The 20,476-nt window shown below is 35.5% G+C and overlaps 1 protein-coding gene across 10 annotated transcripts in view; it reads right to left on the bottom strand.

Moving 5' to 3' along the window:
• Nucleotides 1–13,425, bottom strand: part of pyd (zonula occludens-like protein polychaetoid) — a 399,371-nt gene extending 385,946 nt beyond the window's left edge. For 6 of the 10 annotated variants that reach the window (XM_073974293.1, XM_073974301.1, XM_073974310.1 and 3 more), the window contains exon 1: nucleotides 12,036–13,326. In XM_073974293.1, coding sequence (XP_073830394.1) covers nucleotides 12,036–12,720 — 685 coding nt within the window. In that variant the 5' untranslated portion in view covers nucleotides 12,721–13,326. Of the gene's footprint in view, nucleotides 1–12,035 lie in introns of all 10 variants that reach the window. The other 4 variants (XR_012411495.1, XM_073974388.1, XM_073974404.1 and 1 more) reach the window with 1 other exon arrangement.
• Between the last annotated feature and the right edge of the window lie 7,051 nt (nucleotides 13,426–20,476).

Here is a 20,476-nt window from a genome sequence, read left to right as displayed (position 1 = left end):
GCAAAAGGATTTAACTTTTGCGGAGAATGTTTATGAAGGAATGTGCCGACTTAGTACATTATGCAAGTGGATCTTATTATGAAAGTAATTTCTTTCGATAGTAATCGCGCCCGCCAGTTATTTTATTTGGTCACCGTAGGATTTATAGCTTCTAGACCATATAAATTAGATATTAGCGCACAATTTTAGCGATAACTTTGAACTTTTGTGGTGGATGTACACGAAGTGAACCAAGATAACTTAAGCTAAGTTTGAAAAAAAAAACAGTTAACCCGTTTGAGAGATGTCATGTGGTCCATTCAAAAAAAGCAAACAAATGTGGAGCCTAAAACCATAATTTCGATTAGGAACAGTTGTATCGTATCAAAGTGTATATAACCTGATTAGCCTAATGACTGAGGGTAAAATTACACCTATATAATAGGAAAAATAGGTATGCTACATATAGCAGATTTAAGAGGTATTTGACGCACAACAATAAGTTTTTCTTCATTATTTTCTCCTACTTTTCATGTATGTATTCTCAAACTGAGCACATGTAGGCTATATGTTTCTAGATATACAGTCAGGGACAAAAGTTTACATACACCCCATAAATCTCGGGTTTTAGGACAAGTAATGACTTTTACGAAATTCCAAGTATGTAGTTTTATTTCTTCTCACTAATAAACAATATTTGAAACAACAAAAGTATAATCCATAATACAAATAACGGTAAATTTTACAAAAACCAAAAAATGGTGGGGACAAAAGTTTACATACACCCCAAGGAAATTGTGTATTACCGTAGAATTTATAGAATTAGCGGCAAATTTTATACATTTTATTGTTTCAGGGAACGTCTCTGGGTGTCCAAGATATATTTTAGAGAAACAAAAATAATTTTTGTGGCTTAAATGCCGTTATTTACGGTCAGAATTCTTGTATTCCTTATCAATGCTGACCCTTGCTTAATTCTTTGCGTCTTAAGGTATTGTACTTTATAAAAGCATAAAATTAGTGTCAGATGGCAAATTTTGAGACTCTAGAAAGCTTTGAAGTTGTTCTTGCTCATAATATACCTTCCTGAACGTCGATAAGGCACGTTTTTCCTGAGATTTCGCTGGAAGTTAATAGATTCCGCCGAATTCTTTGCGCAAATTGCATACCGAAGGCCTTGAATTGCCTTGTAATATGGTCTGATACAATCCTTGGACATCAGTTGAACCAGAAATGTGAAATATTCTGTTACAAACCTGCTCCCAAAGCTTCCATAGCATCAAAATATAAACACTACCAAAAAAGCATGAAATTTGTACCGTGAACAAAGTCGTTTTTGTATTATGATAATTACCGTCACTATAGGGGCGAAAAGTTTCGGATAATTGTACATTTCTGAGTCAATTGATGTCCAAGAATTGTATCAGACAATATTACAAGGCACTTCAAAGCCTTCTGGATGTAATTTGCGCAAAGAATTCTTCAGAATGTATTAACTTCAAGCAGAATCTGAGAAAAAACGTACATTATCGACTTCCAGGAAGGTATATTATGAAAAGGAACAACTTCAAAGCTTTCTAGGGTCTCAAGATTTGCCATCTGACGCTAATTTTATGCTTTTTATAAAGTACAATACCTTCCCAGCAAAAAAGTCATTACTAAGTAATGACTTTATTCAGTAAAATTTGGCAGTAGAAACTACTTACAAATATACCGTAAAAGTCATTATTTTTACATGGGGATGTCATAGGGAGAAAGTACTTCCTTAAATATGTTTTTTAAGTACATATTTAACCACATACCGGCAGTCGAAAAGGAGGTAAAAAGCAACGTTCTATTTTTAGAAAAAAATGAGGTGAAATTATATTCAAATCCAACACTACACATTTTTTTTTTCTTTTTCATTCGATACCTACTAGTTTTGAACACACGAACTTCTGATTTGTAGCCAAATACACTACACACTAGGCCACTCGCACAAACAACAAGGGTTGGTTTAACTCATCCATGTACATCAACCTGTTTTTGTAATTTTGTAAACAAAAAACCCCCATGCCGACGCTGAGCTTTGAACACACAACTCTAGAATTTGTAGTCGGACACACTAGCTCTGTGCCACCATACTCATTACTTAGTAAGTGAGTAGCAAGTAAGGAAGTAACTAGTTATGTGTAAACTGTTATATATGTACTGTCTGATAATGCGGAGGGTAATGAGTACTTATTACCTGGTAATGCAGAAAGTAATGACATGTGCCTTCCAAATTTTTGCTGGGTTAAAACGCAAAGAATTAAGCAAGGGTCAGCTTTGATGAGGAATACATGAATTCTGACCTTAAATAACGGTATTTAACCCCCAAAAATTATTTTTGTTTCTCTAAAATATGTCTTGGACACCCAGAGTCGTTCGCTGAAACAAGAAAATGTAGAAAATTTGCCGCTAATTCCATAAATTCTACGGCAATACATAATTTCCTTGGGGTGTATGTAAACTTTTGTCCCCACCATTTTTTGGTTTTGTAAAATTTACCGTTATTTGTATTATGGATTATACTTTTGTTGTTTCAAATATTGTTTATTAGTGAGAAGAAATAAAACTGCATACTTGGAATTTCGTAAAAATCATCACTTGTCCTAAAACCTGAGATTTATGGGGTGTATGTAAACTTTTGTCCCTGACTGTACAATAAAAGTGCTTAAAATAACGTCTAAAATAATTAAATTCCGAACGCACATGTTTTGACGAAAAGCGAAAAATATGAAGCAATTAATGGTCTGTTTCTCTGCGACGATTCGAATACAAAATCGTTCGAACTACATACTACCAAACTTCTGTTTTTTTTTAACAATATTTGAATTGTTTTTATTTTCAATCAAACAAACATTTCCTACAACAACAGGAGCTTGGTAGTAATCCGAACGAATTTGAATTCGAATCGTCTTACAGAAAAAGGCCATAAATCAAGTAGAGACGACAGAATTAGAAAAGATAAGTATTTTTTTAAAAAGTTCATTGGAATAATTCATTAATCTGCTGAGATACTGAAAACGTTTGTATATTAGGAGGCAACGAATTTCGCATTCTAGCAATTCGGTTAGAAAAGGATTTTTAGAAAATACTTGTGGTAAAGAGATTTGGTTGATTCTAAAATTTTCTAGAAGATGATAAAAACGGGAAATAAGGCAGCAGATATGAAGGTTGTCCACGTTTAATCAAATAGAGGCATCGGATTTCAAGAAACCGATGAAATGAAGAGTCTAAAAACCGAATAGTTATTTTTCAACGTCTAACATATCCAAATTTTAATATTTTACATAAGTTGGTTTATATTATTCCCGATGGTACTCAATATTACTTCAATACCATAAAGAATCTGAACAACAAATTTGTCAAAATAAATTTCTAAAAACCCTTGATATATGATAAATTTTTCCAATTTTCAGTTTACGCACTTCCATTCTCACGATATTGAACCCGTAATATTTTTTGGATACCATAAACCTCGAATATAACATAGCAAATATGGATTAAACTGATACTGGAACGATATGACATAAAGAAGTAAATGAGAAAATTTTGAAAATTTCAAACAAAAAATTTGAAAATATTTCTTACAAAACTTGTAAATGAAGTACATTTTCAGTACACAAGTACACTTCAAACACTTCAAAACCATATTTCATTTAAGATCTCCAAAATTAAAAAATTATTTATGAGAAGCAAAATGGTAATTATTTGTTAAAGTAGCTCAAAAAATTTTGTTCGACCAAACCATTTCGGGGGGGGCCCGGGCCCCCTGTGCCCCCCCCCTGCGTACGTCCCTGAGCCAAGATACAAAACTTCTACAATATGTGGCAGGCTATATCCATAAAAAATCGGGCTTTAGCTGAGCAGCTAAACAAATGCAGCGTATTCTACGGTTCCAGTTCTCATGCGGGGCATGAATTGTGTATCGTTCCATCGATGCTGGCCCAATATGAATTCAGGCAGCTGATCTTAAATGGGCTAAATCCACTCATGTTTGCCTTAGGAGCTGGTATTCCCCTTCTAGAGAGTGGCCTCCGATTGCGGGATTCACACTATATCTTTGAATTGCCTGTGCAGCTGCATCTGTGTGAATACTATACTAGCCTACCTGATAGGCTCATTGATCTAGAGGATTCCGTTGGACCTCTCTATCTCTGACTGGACTGGGTCAAGCCTGTACACAAGATTGTGGCAGAGATGCTCACGACGATAACAGCCAAGAAGGTACAGCATTGACAAAATCTTGTTGTGGTGATGGTCCGGTAAAATCTTAGTCTTCTCTCAAAGATGGAAGATATGAGGAGGCAACCAAATTCAGTCATCAGGGCGGCATTCTGGTTGAATATTCTTCCACTGTGTAGCGATAACATTTATAGACCACACAGACCTACTTTCTGCTATATAAGAGGTCCACAAGGTTTCTCTGTCAACACCAAAAGTGCTAACGACCAGCGACTTGAGAACCTGTATATTTCTTCTGGTATAGTTGTAAACTACTTTTTCCCGCCTCAAACAGCATATCGTAAAGTACACCCAATATCTTGGGTTTGAATCAGGGAACCATCGACCAATATGTTCAGAGGGGAGCCTCATTTCAGCCGTCCAGCTGGTAATCAGTGCGGCAGTAGAACTAGTAGCGGATATTTTCATATTCCTCAGATGGAAGAACTGAACTAAGTCAGCCATATAATCTATCACATATGGAAGAAATGATATCAATGCCATCTGGAGGAATTTTGGAACGGTAGAGGTTAAACAGTTCCGACTGCCCCTCTCCTTTACTACCGGCGGAAGAAGAGAAATCGGATGTTTCTGAAACACTGTTGCAGTTGCTAGTATTTTGGCAGTATTGCAGGTATTTCTTCCATACAACGGATTAGGATTATACCGCCCATGATCGTTTGCCTAAACAGAAGAAACATAGACACAAGTATACAGTGGGTGAAGTTGACGTTTAAAGAGGATTGCCTATGCGAACAAATATATTATTTACACTGACCCGGTTATCTACCTCTCTGCTTAACTGCCTTCCCCGTTAATTTGCCCCACAAATTAAAACCCCAAAAAGTGAGTTCAAACTGTCCCGGTTAACTACTTTCCTAAAGGTATCCAATTCGGATATTTGCCCCTCAAATATTTTCCCCAGAAGGAATATTTAATAATATTTTTATCGGTTTATTATCCGCAGTAGTTAATTTCTGAGATAACCAATTTCGAATTGAGATGAAGATGTCCGGTGTGATGTTTTTGTGTTACGCTCACTAATAACTTATTTTCTTATTGATTAAATAATATAACTTATATGTATGTATGTATATTTTTAGACTTGAAATGAACTATTCTGCTATACATTTTTGTAATTTTTTGTAAGGTAGAGATGAAATTTTTGTAACAACCCACATTTGGTAGCTATGCAGGATTTTCGTAACTGCCTTTCCCGCATAACTGCCTCAATTTTTTTGGAATTTTATGCGAGGTAGTTAACCGGAGTATAGTGTATATTCAATATCGCTCATTGCTAATTGTAATGATCGGCTCTTTTACGGTGAAGCAGCATCCTTTTGTCATATCACTTTAAAGGTACCCCATAAACATCCGGTTAAAATAATACGTGAACCTCTAGGGATCTGTCACTGTCACGCCATTGATCCGGATCCTGTACCACTGATACATTGCTTCAGATTCTTCTAGAGTAAGTTCCCTAACTTTTGGGTATTCAGGGTTATTATTAGCTATATATCTAAATTTATCGCAGGCCAATCCGATAGAACTCATTTCGACTTCTGTGGAACCTATCCAGGTTTTCTTTGGTCTTCCAACACTTCTTCCTTCCTGGCTGAACGGATTCCATCGTAGAGTTTGTTTTGCCTAGAACATCACCAATCATTGCCATTTACGTTTTCGGATTTCAAATCCTACATCCATTTGATTTCCTTGAAGTAAGAGCTCTTTGTTCGTTATTACACGCGGCCAAAATATACGTAGAATCCGGCAAAGGCAGCGATTAATAAAAACTTGTAGCCGTTGGTGACCTTCCACGTTGTACATCCGTATAGCAAGACAGATTTAACATTGCATTCGAATATTCCAGCATTCCAAATGCTGCTTTAGCTTTACTAATTTTTTTTCTACCTCTACTTCTTTGCCACCATCGGCGTCCACCAAGCTTCCCAAATAACAGAATTGATCTACTGAGGCATAGCTTTGAACTCCTGCGTGTAACTGTTGTTCGTTGTTTGTCTTAATACTCATGTATTTGATTTTAGTTGAATTTATCTGTAGGCCTATGCCTCTCAGGTTCATAGGACGAATATCATCGTGCTCATTTGCTAGTTTCGTCGCCCCCGATAGGAAATTTAGTATTATTTTGGTTATTCGCCAGCGGGTGATGTCCCGTAAAATTTTCTCAGCTATCTTGTTAATTGAAATTTTTCATGGTTCAGGAAAGGACTTCGTCAGGAAGGTGGTCTCAGCCAAGCGAAATGGCAGGTTGCCAGCACACATTATTTATCACAACTGGAAAGCTATGACAATCTTCCTTAACCGAGCAAAATGGGCAGCTGACCGAAATTAGCTAAGGAAGCGAAATAGATAGCGTATTTGGATGCATTTGCTTTCATACGACAGCTCAGTTACAACATATTAGCCAGCATTATCAATGGCTAGAACTTAAGCATCGACATTAAATACGCTACCTTGAGGCACACCAGCTCTGATACATTTTTAATCATTTATTTTGTTTGTCGCATTATCGTAATCTGTTTTGTAAATAAGGCTTGGTAAATATAAAGTAGATTGTCATATTTTGTCAAAAGCTTGAGAAATGTCTAAAAGTGCAGTATTTCTTTGATTCAAATACAGCATTGATTATTTCTACTAGGCGATGAAGCTGCTCAATAGTTCTATGGTGTTTGCTTTCAAAAGTAGCCACCTATCTTTTGAGAAACAGATATTCCAGGAGTTTGGAAAATATTGTAAACAAACCAAAAGGTCTACCGGGTTTCTTTTCCTTTCAGTCATAGGAACATTGAGTAAAAATTCATTCCACCTTTGGGACAGGACATTATACCTTTTAAAACATCTACTTTCGAGAATTTTGCTCGCACTGTTTGTTCTCGGAGTTCAATCTATCGGCTGTATGTAAAGAACGTGTGCTACGCATCGTCTACTGTTTGTTCTTCCTCGTATAAGCAGGATGGAGAATTGCACCATTCTCGTTTAAACAAATACTTCTGGAAGTACACTTGTCCGGACAGCAACTGCGTAATGTTATTAATTCTGTTAAGCCACCTTCTTATATTCGGAATAAGCTTCGCAGTACATCTGGCATAGGTTTCTTGATCACAGCGCCTTTGTCATTTTTCATATGTCTCTTCGTTCAATTTGCTCTGCGTTCTTCATATTAGTTCTGGCAGAGTTATTTCTCCAACAATTTTTACCTCTCTTATGCCACCAGGTCCATGGGTATTATATTCGCTATTACTAGAACAGCCAGTCCTGATACTGTACAATATGCAGAAGCAACTCACAATTCCGCTGTTCTTTGTACCGCTAGTAATTTGACTTTTTGTGCAGTTGACAGACTCCGTGGCCAATTTCACATTCTTAGAGAAGAATGCTTTTGCAGGCCTCCATCAGATTCATTTTATTTTGGAGAGCTTGCGAAATGTCTAAAGGTTTAGTATTTCTTGGATTCAATTACAGCATTGATTATTTTTACTAGGCAATGAAGCTGCTCAATAGTTGAACGATTTTTTAGGAACTCAATTTAATGTCGTGTTTTCTTTCAAAAGTAGCCACCTATCGTTTAAGAAATAAAAATTCCAGAAGTTTGGAAAATATTGTGAACATGCAAAGGATCCGCCGGTTTTCTGGTCTGTCATAGGAAATTGAGGAACATTCCACTGGCGGGGGGAACGAAATTGCCAGCAAAACAAGCCTTTAAGATATATTTAATAAGACTTGCACCTTCTTGAGGTAGCTCTATAAAAACTTTTGCGCCAGGACCTTATATCTTTTGAAACTTCTACTTTGAAGAATTTTTTATAGGGAACCCAAGTTAGTGGACTTGACCTAACAAGAAATGATATGTCATTGTGCAAATGTTTTATTCAATATTATAACATATTCAATTAAACATTTTTATTGTTGTTTTCCACATTCTCCCTCTAATGTGAGCATGTAAAGCATAAATTAAAACTTTTTAATTTAAATCTTTAATCCACAACAAACTCTTCCCCGCGGGCACTAAAATAAAGTAATTAAAATTACATTACAATTTTATACAAAATTGTTGTTGTTGAACTCCTCTTTTGTTTTTTTTTTTTTTGTTAATTTTATACTCGTCGTTTTTATTAGTTTCTATTGTAAAAGTTCCACTTATATGGATCAGTACGAATGAACGCCACAGACTAGTGGGCCGAGGGTGAACAGGTTGTTAAATTTGTTATTCACAAATCAATGATATTAAACTACAATAGTATGACGTTTCTGTTCATTGTTGTTGTTGTTTTAAGGCAAATGTATGCAAATTAAACTATAATGAAAATAGTAAAAACTGGTTTGGACATGTAGACCTCACACAATGTTTGTATGTGTGACTGAAAAATTTCTCGGTGTTAGGTGCATTGCTCAACAAAAATTTCCCTTATTGGTTTTCCTAGTTTGAATCTGTTGGTGTAAATTGGTTTGGCTACAACTGCATAAAGCTATTATTGTTATGTTTTGATCAGAAAATATTAAAAATTTCTGGGATCGAAGGACCATTTGGTATGATATATAATTTTCTGTTATTTGTCATTTATAGGTCAGTACGATAACCCAAAAATTTGTACAAATTCGTACAAACATTTTACGATTAAATTTTAACATTTATTTCAAATTTCCAATAACAGAAATAAATTAAGGATTGAGGAACCATATTTCTATTAAATTATACCTTTATCGTACTAAAAGCCCAGCAATGCATGGAAATAGGCAGGTTAAAGGCCCTTCCGAAAAGGCAATTTTAAGCCATATTTGGTACATTTTACTCGCAAAGATTCAAATTTTGTCCATTAACTTCCTCAATAAATAACTAAGGGAAGTTCATTGGTTGGAAATATGTATCGCTTGATTAGACTGTAAATTTTCTCACATCTACCTCTGTTTGCAGAATATTATTGGAATGCAAAAAATCTTCAAGTGATACGACCAAACAAGTTCAAAGCTCAATCAAGTGGTCAAAACGAATTAAGAAAAAACTTGTGTGCATAATGGCTTAATTTTGAATAATGATCTGTCAAAGAAGCTGACAAACTAGCTCAAATCAATTTCAACAGCAACAAAACCAGCAGTGTTGCCATTAAAAAATAATTTTTTATAAAAAGAATGTTGAGATTTAAAAAATAAAACAGAAGGAAAATTCGTATGACATTGATATTGCTTTACTATGTTATCAAACAATATAAATTCAATTCCTGATTTTCCAATTCTTTTTTGGAAAGGAGCATGACAGATAATAATTATGATAATTTTCTTTTGGGCTCAGATGGGAAGATGCTTTAGCGAATTCACGGTGAATCGTCTCTCAGCGTGGTATATCGGGCCCGATCTTTATACCGTTTCGTATTACGAGGTCGCTTCCAGGCCAGTGACCTCATCTCCTTTTAGCTTGCGTCCAAGCACTGCCGCTTGCTTTCTCTAAGCATTATCCAGGTCTACATTTTTGTTTCTTAGCAACTTTTGATTGTACCATGCGATTGCATTCCTTCTTTTATCATTTTTTCGACTACATTTTCGGTCGGTATATCGCTTGTTTCTGGCATTGTTTGTTCTCGGAGTTCAATCCATCGACCGCACGAAAAGAACGTGTGCTCCGTTTAAACAAATATGTACTTCCAGAAGTACACATGTCCGGATAGCAACTGTGTAATGTAAAAGTTTACATATCCATGTCTTCTATTAACCCATCTTCTTATATTCGGAATAAGCTTCGCAGTCCATCTACCATAGGTTTCTTTATCCCTGTGCCTTGGTCATGTTTCATATGTCTCTTCCTTCAATTGCTCTGCGTTCGCATATTCGATGGTATATGTATATGCAAGTGAGCTCCCACTTCGGAAACCAGCTTGACCTTAGTTTATGGAATCCTCCATGTGATCTTTGAAACGGTTGAGGATAATTTTGGCAATTATTCATTGTGAATATGAATGGCATGTATAACGTCTGTCCATCTTAGACTGTTGATATTACGTACTCGATGGCGATCAAAAATAAGATAGGCAGGAGGATGCAACCTTGTCTTACCTCACTTACAACTTGAAAAGGTTGAGACAATTTTCCTTTATGCAAACCTTAGGTGAATTCCAAATGCAGGCACCGTTAATGCTGCTGAAAGCTTTTTCAAAATCGATGAAAAGTAGATGTAGCTCGGAATTAAATTCAACAGTTTGCTCAATGCTTAACCGGGTGGTATTTATATGGTACGCACTGAGCACCTACTTCGGAATCTGGCTTGGCCTGAGTCTATGGAATCCTCCAGGGGATCTTTGACACGGTCGAGGATAATTTTGGCAATTATTTACGCTATTATCGGTAGCACACAAATACCACAGCCATTTCCAGATCATTTCAAGTCTCCCTTTTTAGCAATTTTTACAAATACGCCGTATTTTCTCCTCGCTCGTAAAGGTCTCTTGCTCCCAGATTTCAGATATCAAAGGCAGGAGGATTTCAACACTAAGATTTATATCGGCTTTGTATAATTTGGAGGGTATACCATCAATACCGGCAGCTTTTCCATTAGATAGTTGCTTGACGGCAGACTTCACTTAAGATTGGCGTTGTTGCTCGTATCCTTGAATTTATATCAGGGGTGGTGGGATCGAAATGGAAATGATGTTGTTCAGAATTAATTTCCATATTCAAAAGGTTTAAAAAGTATTGCCTCCAAGTGTTGAGAAAATTTCCTGCCTCATCTTTTATCGGTTGGTGTGGAAGAGGTGTTGCGGTTAACCAATTTTTTGGTGATCCTATATACTAGACGGGAGTCATCGATGTTTGCTGTCTTTTCTGCTTCATTCGCCAGCTTATCAATATGATTGCTTTTTTTTTCTTCTAACAGAGCGCTGCACTATTTTAATGTAAGAATCGATATTCAAACTCGTACTACTATTGCGGGACTCATGTTTTCCCGGAGTGAATTTTCTCATTTAGCTCCAATCGATTTTGAATGGTGTCCCATGTTTCGTCCGTCATCCACATTTGTCTGCTTTTAGTGGGAGCACCCAGAGTATCTTTTACACATTTTATAAATAAATCTTTGTGTAAGGTATCGATAATTTCTGCTAGAAGAACAACCTCACATAGCTCTAATCTTGGAATAGCCAGTACTTTCAGTGGAAGAACTCTTGTCTTGGAATACACCAGTAGAGTAAATACGGATATTCCTCTAGCTACTTGCACGTATAAAGCGGCTGCTTATGCCTTTTCGAATCGCAAAAGCCATGAAACTAAATTTCAGCAGATGGAGTAAAATTGAGCCGCCTCGGTATACGGACTTTATCAATAATTGAATAACTTAATTGGAACATTTTCCATTCGAACAAAGTGTTGGGATTAATAACTTCGAGCCAACCAGACCATACTTTTTGCCTCAGATTTTTTTAAGAAATCTGAGAAAGTATCTCCCTTTTTGTATATGAACACGAAAAAGGTAACGGTGGCCAGTTGGCTGACCCACACATCTTTAAAAGCTCGAATATCGACATTTTGATAAGCGGTGACTTCCTGTCTAATTTTTTGCACGCTCGGTTAATTCGAGTTAAATGCGGCACCTTAATGGACCTAGAAACCATATTTGGGTGGATTCATACTGGCCCTGTTCGAAGGTGGCCCTAAACGAAACTTATTCCAAAATATTCACCTTTAAAAATTTTACACCGTATTTTGTGCGATTAATCCTTACGATATTTACATATCAGGTCTAAAATTGAACTCAAGAACCATCCAAGTTATCTGACCATAAACTTAATGTACTTTCTACTTACCACATTTCAAACGATCATTAATTAAATCCTCAATCAGCTGTGGACATTCATTTTCGATGGCATAGCAGAATTGTTTGAATTTCTCAAAACCATTCTTGGCAATGATCTCAATCAGGGTGGAGCATTGCATGCGCAAGATATCAGCATCATTATAAGTATCCGATTTTAATTCATCCTTGGTCGAGTAGTGATCACTAATGGAATCGGCAGAATTGAGGGTGGTGGTGCCCTGCACCGAAGGTGTAATGGAACGATTGTCAGGACCAGTAACACTTGTTGTAGTTGACACTTGCTGATTATGATCACTGTTCACACTTGCACTACGCGACAATTGACCACCATTACCACTGCCACCTATGGTACCACCTCCACTTGCTGTGCTGCTGCCACCCGTACTACCTGTGGTACCACTACTCGCATTACTAATGACAGCACTTAATTTACGTTTAGTAACTCCCACACTGGATGGGGCAGAATTCTGACCGCCAGCATTATACGGTTTCAGTAGTAGATCCTCTTCCGATTGGGTGAGTACCGAATTCTTAACCAATACCGCCAATAGATCGGTGTTGCCCAAATCCAAACGTATACGTTCTTGATGGCGTTCCAGCAAAGTGCGCACTTCCTCTTCCTCCTCTTCACGGGACATGTTGAGTGCCGCGTTATTAGAGGGGATTTCACTCATTTAAAATTTTAATTTCTCACTTATTTTAATTTTTCTTCTTTCAATATTTTTTGTAATCTCCTTTGCTTTATATTTTTCAAAACATTTTTCTGAATTTTTTGCTAATTTTGCACATTTTTATTAATTAATTTGTTGTTTGCTGCTGTTAGCAATTTATTCTTACATCACTTCTGTTTTTAATAAATCATTTTCATTACTTTTGTAGCCTTTGCACACCTTTTTATTATCTATTTTTTTATTTTCTCTCTTTTATTAATTGTTGTAATTCCTCCTCCTTTGTATTAATTTTATTTTTATTTCTTGACAACTGCAATTTTTTTTAAATTTTCTGTTTTACTTGCCCAGTACCGCCTGTTTTCGTTGGTTTTATTTTTCGCACTCAAATAACAACAAATCACGCTGATTGACACTTGTAAACCGTAATGGCTTGTTGCCTGTTTTGTTTCTTCTTCTTTTTACGACGTTTTAGATTTCAAAACAAACAAAAAAGCCGCGACGCGCTTTTTCATGGACACAAACATATGACGTTTCCAAAAAGAAATTGACAACCTCTTGCGCTCTAAATTTTTATTCTCGATTCAACCGATTGAACTGCAACTTCATACTAAACCGGCTCCAAAACAAAACATTACCACGAACCTCACTCGAACTTGTTTACACCAACCAAACAACCCCAACCAGTCAGACAAGTCAAAAACACAACACAAAACAACAACAACACATCGTCAACAAACACCATCTCTCACCCCTGCCTGCCACACAAGACGAGTCGCGTTGAGTGGTGAGAAAAGAGCGAAAAAAACTCACCATTCCACAGGAGAGTGGCCATATTGTGAGACATTGGTTGGCGTTAAATCTTGCCGAGCATGTCATATTTCAGTGTTGCCGAGTGGGATTTCATACCAAGTTTTCTTTTAAATGGACCAAAATCCGAAAATATAAGATCCAAAAATTCAGCAGTTGAAAAGGCTGTATTATCGGTGATGGGAGAATTAAAAAATCAAAAAAACGGAAACGAAAAAAGAATGTGATTGTCTGATAGTTTTCTGCTTGTTGAAATATATAAAACATTAGCTTATTCCTGCTGATTTGACATTTATTTGACAATTAAGGAAAAATAAAAAAGAAAACCACTTATTTTATTCCCTTTTATTTTGCTTTAACGCACTGTCAATAAAATAAGTATAAGTACAAATATTACTACTTCATATGCTTCAATGGTACATTCATGCGTAGTTATAGCAGTTCCCAATCGAATATCTAGGATTGAGACCCAAAATTGCTTAACAGTTTCAAGCGAAACGCATTATTTGACTGTGAGAATATTCTAAGTTCAACTGGTAAGTAATTCCAAAGTCTGGCCACACGTATTAAAAATTATGTCTCAAATGTAGAATTATATATTCTAGGAATACATACCTGTGTACTTCTCGACGATAAACCAAAACGAAACATGTTTTTCAGTGAAACAAGTACACCATACTTCATTAACCTATAAGAGGCACACAACGTCTTTATGGACACAAACCGATCAAAATCAACTCCAAGAAAGCTCTTAACATAACCAGATATATGGTCACTACTCTTTAAGCCGTAGACAAAGCGCACAATAGGGTTAACAACACGCTTCAATACCAATGAAGTACGATCTAAAGAACCATAAACAACTTCCAGACCATAGTTAACATTAGGCATTAGCAGCACATAAGCTAACCTATGTTTAACCCATGAAGGAAGGTATATATTTGTGGAATAAAATCTCCGAATTATGCTAAAAACTTTCCTATGCACATAGTCAGCATGATATTCAAATGCAAGGATTTCATCTACAAAAATGCCCAACATTTTATGGCAGGATACAAAGCTGATCAAATTTCGGTCCAGAAAAATGTTTAGGTCAAACGAATGACTCCCGAATCTGATTGCTCTCGTCTTAACCGGGTTGATCATCAATGAGTTCTCTATAGACCAAAGCCTAAAACGATCAAGGCTACTATGATTTATTCCAGTTTCAAAAGCAGCAGGAGACATTTCATTTCTACCAAAAATAAGGATAACATCATCCGTATACAAAAGCGGCTTGCAATTCACATCACAGCACCACTCACCAAGGCTATTAACATAGAGGACAAACAGCAGAGGACCCAGCACGGAACCCCGGGGAACACCATTTGTAAGTAGAAGTGTCCCAGAAAACTGCCCGTTAAAGTAGACGAACTGTGATCTGCCACATTAGTACGAAACTATAAGATTGCAAGCGGAAATAGAACAATTAAATTGAAATGTGACAAAAAATCATCAAAATGTCGAAAATCGCGCGGTACCGTTCTATGGAAGCTATATCACCCCTCTCGAAAACCAAATACCAAAATTCAGTTTTTTCGGCTGTATGGCTAAAAGCACTAAAATTCATATAAACAGGTGCTACCGTTTATGAGGGCTATACCAAAACGTGAGTAGTGAAGCCCAAAATGCAGCAAACAGTGGAAACACTAAAGAGCTCTACAATGTCATTAGAAAGCTAAGTGGAAAAGCTACTTCTCAGACTAATCGTACTCCGGAAGACGACGAAACGGGATGTCTTGTTACAGCAAAAGACGACCAAATAAAAATTTGGAAAAGGCATTTCGAAAAAACCTTGAATATTAGTCAACATCATCAGGAACAATTTCACATATATACATATATATATATATAATATTGAAAATCCTACGCGAAATAAAATTAAAGAAGCTATTGATAGCCTAAAAATGGAAACGCCCCCGGAAATGACGGCATACCATCAGAATGTTATAAGGCATGCAGCACAATAATGGCGGATGCATTATTTCCTCTATTCAAACAAATATGGGAGGAAGAAAGTATCCCTATGGGCTGGAAAGAGTCAATAATAGTAAAACTCCATAAAAAGGGTCCTAAGACTAAATGTGGTAACTGGAGAGGCATATCGTTGCTACCATCAATATTACATTATATATTTAACAAAATAATATTGAACAGAATAGCAGATCCCTTGGAAAAAATGCTACTCATGCATAGATCATATATGCACAACCAGGATTATAATTGAGCAATCGATTGAATACAATGCAAGTTTGTATCTGGCCTTGGTTGATTAAGAAAAAGCATTCGATGCCATTAATAGAAACTACATCTGGGAAGCACTCTCATCAAAAGGGATACCCAGGAAAATTGTGAATATCGTAGAAAAAAGCTACGAGGGAACAACGTCTAGAGTCTTACACGAGGGTGAGTGAAGCCTTCGTTACCACCAGTGGAGTACGTCAAGGCTGTACACTATCACCTTTACTCTTTATAACAGTTCTTGACACAGTATTCGAAAACCTAGATTCCGACCCAACTGGTATTAATTGGAGAATGTTTGACAAACTTGGTGATTTAAAATATGCAGACGACGCCGTATTACTGACAACAACATAATCGGATATGCAGACCAAATTAAATGCACTATCTGAGGAGTCTCTCACAATTGTGCTTAAGATAAACTGCGGAAAAACAAAGACAATGAGAATCAACGCAAACAATAATACCCCGTTTAAAAACTATGACAAAGACATTGAAAATGCAGGCCGCTTCGAATACCTGGGTAGCATTTTATCTATATCGGGAGGAACAATTGAAGACGTCGAAAGCCGCATACGAAAAGCGCAAGGTACTTTTGCGTCTCGTGCAAATATCTGGTCTTCGGAAACGATAGATCTAAAAACAAAGGTGGACATATTCAATGCGTGTGTAAAATCTACACTATTATATGGCTCCGAAACTTGGCTTGTCACCAGCAGCATCACTAACAAATTGCAGGTTTTCATAAACAGATGACTCCGTAGACTTTTGAAAATATGGTGGCCGCAAACCATATCTAATGAGCGAACGATAGAAACACATGGCGAAACTTTGTAAATCGACTAAGTTTGTAATATGTAAATCATTTATAAATACATATGTCATAATAAATACCAAAACGTGCACCTATACCGAAAATTCACTGTAGCAATAATTTATACCCCTAGCGAACACTAAACATGTATAAAGTTTTAGTTATTTTAGTTGGATAATTGGGTAAAAGGTTATATCAAATCGTAGACCTATACGAAAAATTCTCTATAGAAATATTTCATACCCTTAGTGAAGACTAACCCCCTGTTTTTGTAAACAAAATTATTGTTCTCACACGAATTGTCAAATTTTGTAGGTCGATTTACTCGCCTTAGCGCAAATGTGGAACGTTGATTTTTTAACGAACAATTCTTAACTATATATGGAACGTGTCTACGAAGAATTAGGACTGTATGTCATCTAGGTGTTGAGCTATGGATGCCTAAATTATTACGAATATAGACGAACGAACAAAAAATAGTTACAAATACAGGTAGTAAGTACCAAAGTACTTCCATTGGATAATATCAACACGCATTAAGTATTAGATTTTATAATTATTTCTACTCCGAATTTAACATTTTGTTAATACCATTTATTGGCCTTGAAGGCTTTTGTATTAGTATATGGATTAAATAAAATAAATAAATAGTGTGGCTAAAACCTTAAAATTAGGGAAAACCGGGAGGTACCTTTCTGTGGGGGTTATACCAAAACGTGGACCTATACTGCCGAATTTCAGCAATTTTGGTAAGATAATGTGACTAAAACCTTCAAACTGGGCAACTTGAAAATGACTTCTCAAAATTGGGAGGAGTAGTGCATTTGTACTGACGACAGAATGGAAATCGACCTCAACAATTTGCCTCTGCAGACATCCTTGCCTGGCTTCATTAGCGGCAACGCCCTGTCATCTTTCCATACTTCTTGTACAATATGGGTGACTACTGATTGACGACAATTGGCAAATATACCTCCGGGGGTTCATCCAGTTGCGTAAGCTTGTCAAGAAACTTAAAAATATCTGTAAAAAATCCACGCTTGTCAAGAAACATAAAAAATATTAAAAAAAATCCACGCTTGTCAAGAAACATAAAAAATATTAAAAAAAATCCACGCTTGTCAAGAAACATAAAAAATATTAAAAAAAATCCACGCTTGTCAAGAAACATAAAAAATATTAAAAAAAATCCACGCTTGTCAAGAAACATAAAAAATATTAAAAAAAATCCACGCTTGTCAAGAAAGAAACTTAAAAAATATTTTTGAAAAAATCCACGCTTGTCAAGTAAGAAACTTAAAAAATATTTTTGGAAAAATCCACGCTTGTCAAGAAAGAAACTTAAAAAATATTTTTGAAAAATCCACGCTTGTCAAGTAAGAAACTTAAAAAATATTTTTGGAAAAATCCACGCTTGTCAAGAAAGAAACTTAAAAAATATTTTTGAAAAAATCCACGCTTGTCAAGTAAGAAACTTAAAAGATATTTTTAAAAAAATCCACGCTTGTCAAGAAAGAAACTTAAAAAAAATATTTTTGAAAAAATCCACGCTTGTCAAGAAAGAAACTTAAAAAAAAATATTTTTGAAAAAATCCACGCTTGTCAAGAAAGAAACTTAAAAAATATTTTTGAAAAAATCCACGCTTGTCAAGAAAGAAATTAAAAAATATTTTTGAAAAAATCCACGCTTGTCAAGAAAGAAACTTAAAAAATAGTTTTGAAAAAATCCACGCTTGTCAAGAAACTTAAAAAGTATTTTTAAAAAAATCCACGCTTGTCAAGAAACTTAAAAAGTATTTTTATAGAAATCCACGCTTGTCAAGAAACTTAAAAAGTATTTTTATAGAAATCCACGCTTGTCAAGAAACTTAAAAAATATTTTTAAAAAAATCTACGCTTGTCAAGAAACTTAAAAAATATTTTTAAAAAAATCCACGCTTGTCAAGAAACTTAAAAAATATTTTTAAAAAAATCCACGCTTGTCAAGAAGCTTAAAAAATATTTTTAAAAAAAATCCACGCTTGTCTAGACGCCTTAAAAATATGTTTAAAGAAATCCATGCTTGTCTAGAAGCCTTAAAAATATTTTTAAAAAAATCCTCGCTTGTCTAGACGCCTTAAAAATATGTTTAGAAAAATCCACTCTTGTCTAGAAGCCTTAAAAATATTTTTAGAAAAATCCACTCTTGTCTAGACGCCTTAAAAATATGTTTAAAAAAATCCACGCTTGTCTAGGAGCCTTACAAATACGTTTAAAAAATCCACGCTTGTCTAGACGCCTTAAAAATATGTTTAAAAAATCCACGCTTGTCTAGACGCCTTAAAAGTATGTTTAAAAAATCTACGCATGTAAGAAAGAAAATCCATGCATGTCTAGGAGCATTAAAAATATTTTTAAGAAATTCCACGCATGTCTAGGAGCCTTAAAAATATTTAAAAAAAATCCTCGTTTGTCTAGGAGCCTTAAAAATATTTTTTAAAAAAATCTACGCTAGTCTAGACGCCTTGAAATTATTTAAAAAATCCACGCTTGTGTAGGAGCCTTGAAATTATTTAAAAAATCCACGCTTGTGTAGGAGCCTTAAAAATATTTTTAAAAAATCCACGCTTGTATAGGAGCTCTAAAAATATTTTTTCAAATCCAAGCTTGTCCAGGATCTAAAAAAATATTTTTAAAAAATCCACGCTTGTATAGGAGCTCTAAAAATATTTTTTCAAATCCAAGCTTGTCCAGGATCTAAAAAAATATTTTTAAAAAACCCACGCTTGTATAGGAGCCCTAAAAATATTTTTTAAAATTCAAAATTGTCCAGGATCTAAAAAAAAATATTTTTAAAATATCCACGCTTATCCAAGATCTAAAAAAATATTTTTTAAAAAAATCATCCTTAACTAAATAAGCTCTCTATAAAGGCTTTTTACAGCTCGTCCCTTCTGGTCGTCAGGGCCAACGAATGACTACACAATAGTCATGCACACTCATATACGAAGGGATTCATCGGCCCGACAGCATGACTGATAGTGAATGGAGGCCTTAAGGCTCTAAGCAGGGTCCATTTCGACCAATGTTATCATTCACTTGTTCCGACCACTTTTGGTCGAAAAGGTCAAAACCGGCAACACTCTCCACAACGAGGTATGAGTTGTTTGTTTGTTACGACATGTTGTAACGTTTGTTCAAAACAAAACACAAAAAAAAACCAGCCCCCCATACCAAGTGCGGATATTATTCGAAAACGATATCACATTCGAAGAATTGGCAAATGTTTTTCGGGTGTACACAAGCACGTTGTTCTTTTGTTCGTCAAAAGTTTAAAAACGATATCATTTTCGAACATTTTGCGAATGTTTTTTCTTCACAAGAAAAATTGTTTCGAGAAACATTTTTTATTTCGGAAATTTTTACGTTTAAAAAAATAATTTTATGTAGTTCGTGAAAAATTCCCATTTGCTTTTTTCACATATTTTCGATATAAATGCTACTTATAATATTAACAAGTAGTGATGATAAACACAACATATAGCTTGGTTACAAATGCAAGACAACAATGTTTATAAACTGTTACACGCATTGAATCGCAAACATTACAAAGAAGAAAAGGTACATAACAGAAAAATCAAGAGACGTCAGATAAAGTTAAACATGTCAAAAAATCGAAACTCCGCCAAAATTGCTTTTTCGGCACTATCGTAAAAACTATCATCTTTCATTCGCTAATAATATTATTAACGACATTCGAATTCGAAGGTTTTCCTGCCACAAACTGAGTGACGAATGAATCGTTTTTAATTCGTTCTCGAGTGTCGTTTTCGAACAAAATATCCGCAAAACTATCGAAAAACATTCGAAAACGGATCG

The sequence above is a fragment of the Musca autumnalis genome, unplaced genomic scaffold (genome assembly GCF_047663935.1).
Source record: "Musca autumnalis isolate F117 unplaced genomic scaffold, ASM4766393v1 scaffold_1, whole genome shotgun sequence".
Lineage (NCBI taxonomy): Eukaryota > Metazoa > Arthropoda > Insecta > Diptera > Muscidae > Musca > Musca autumnalis.
This window is presented reverse-complemented; position numbering and strand designations above follow the sequence as displayed.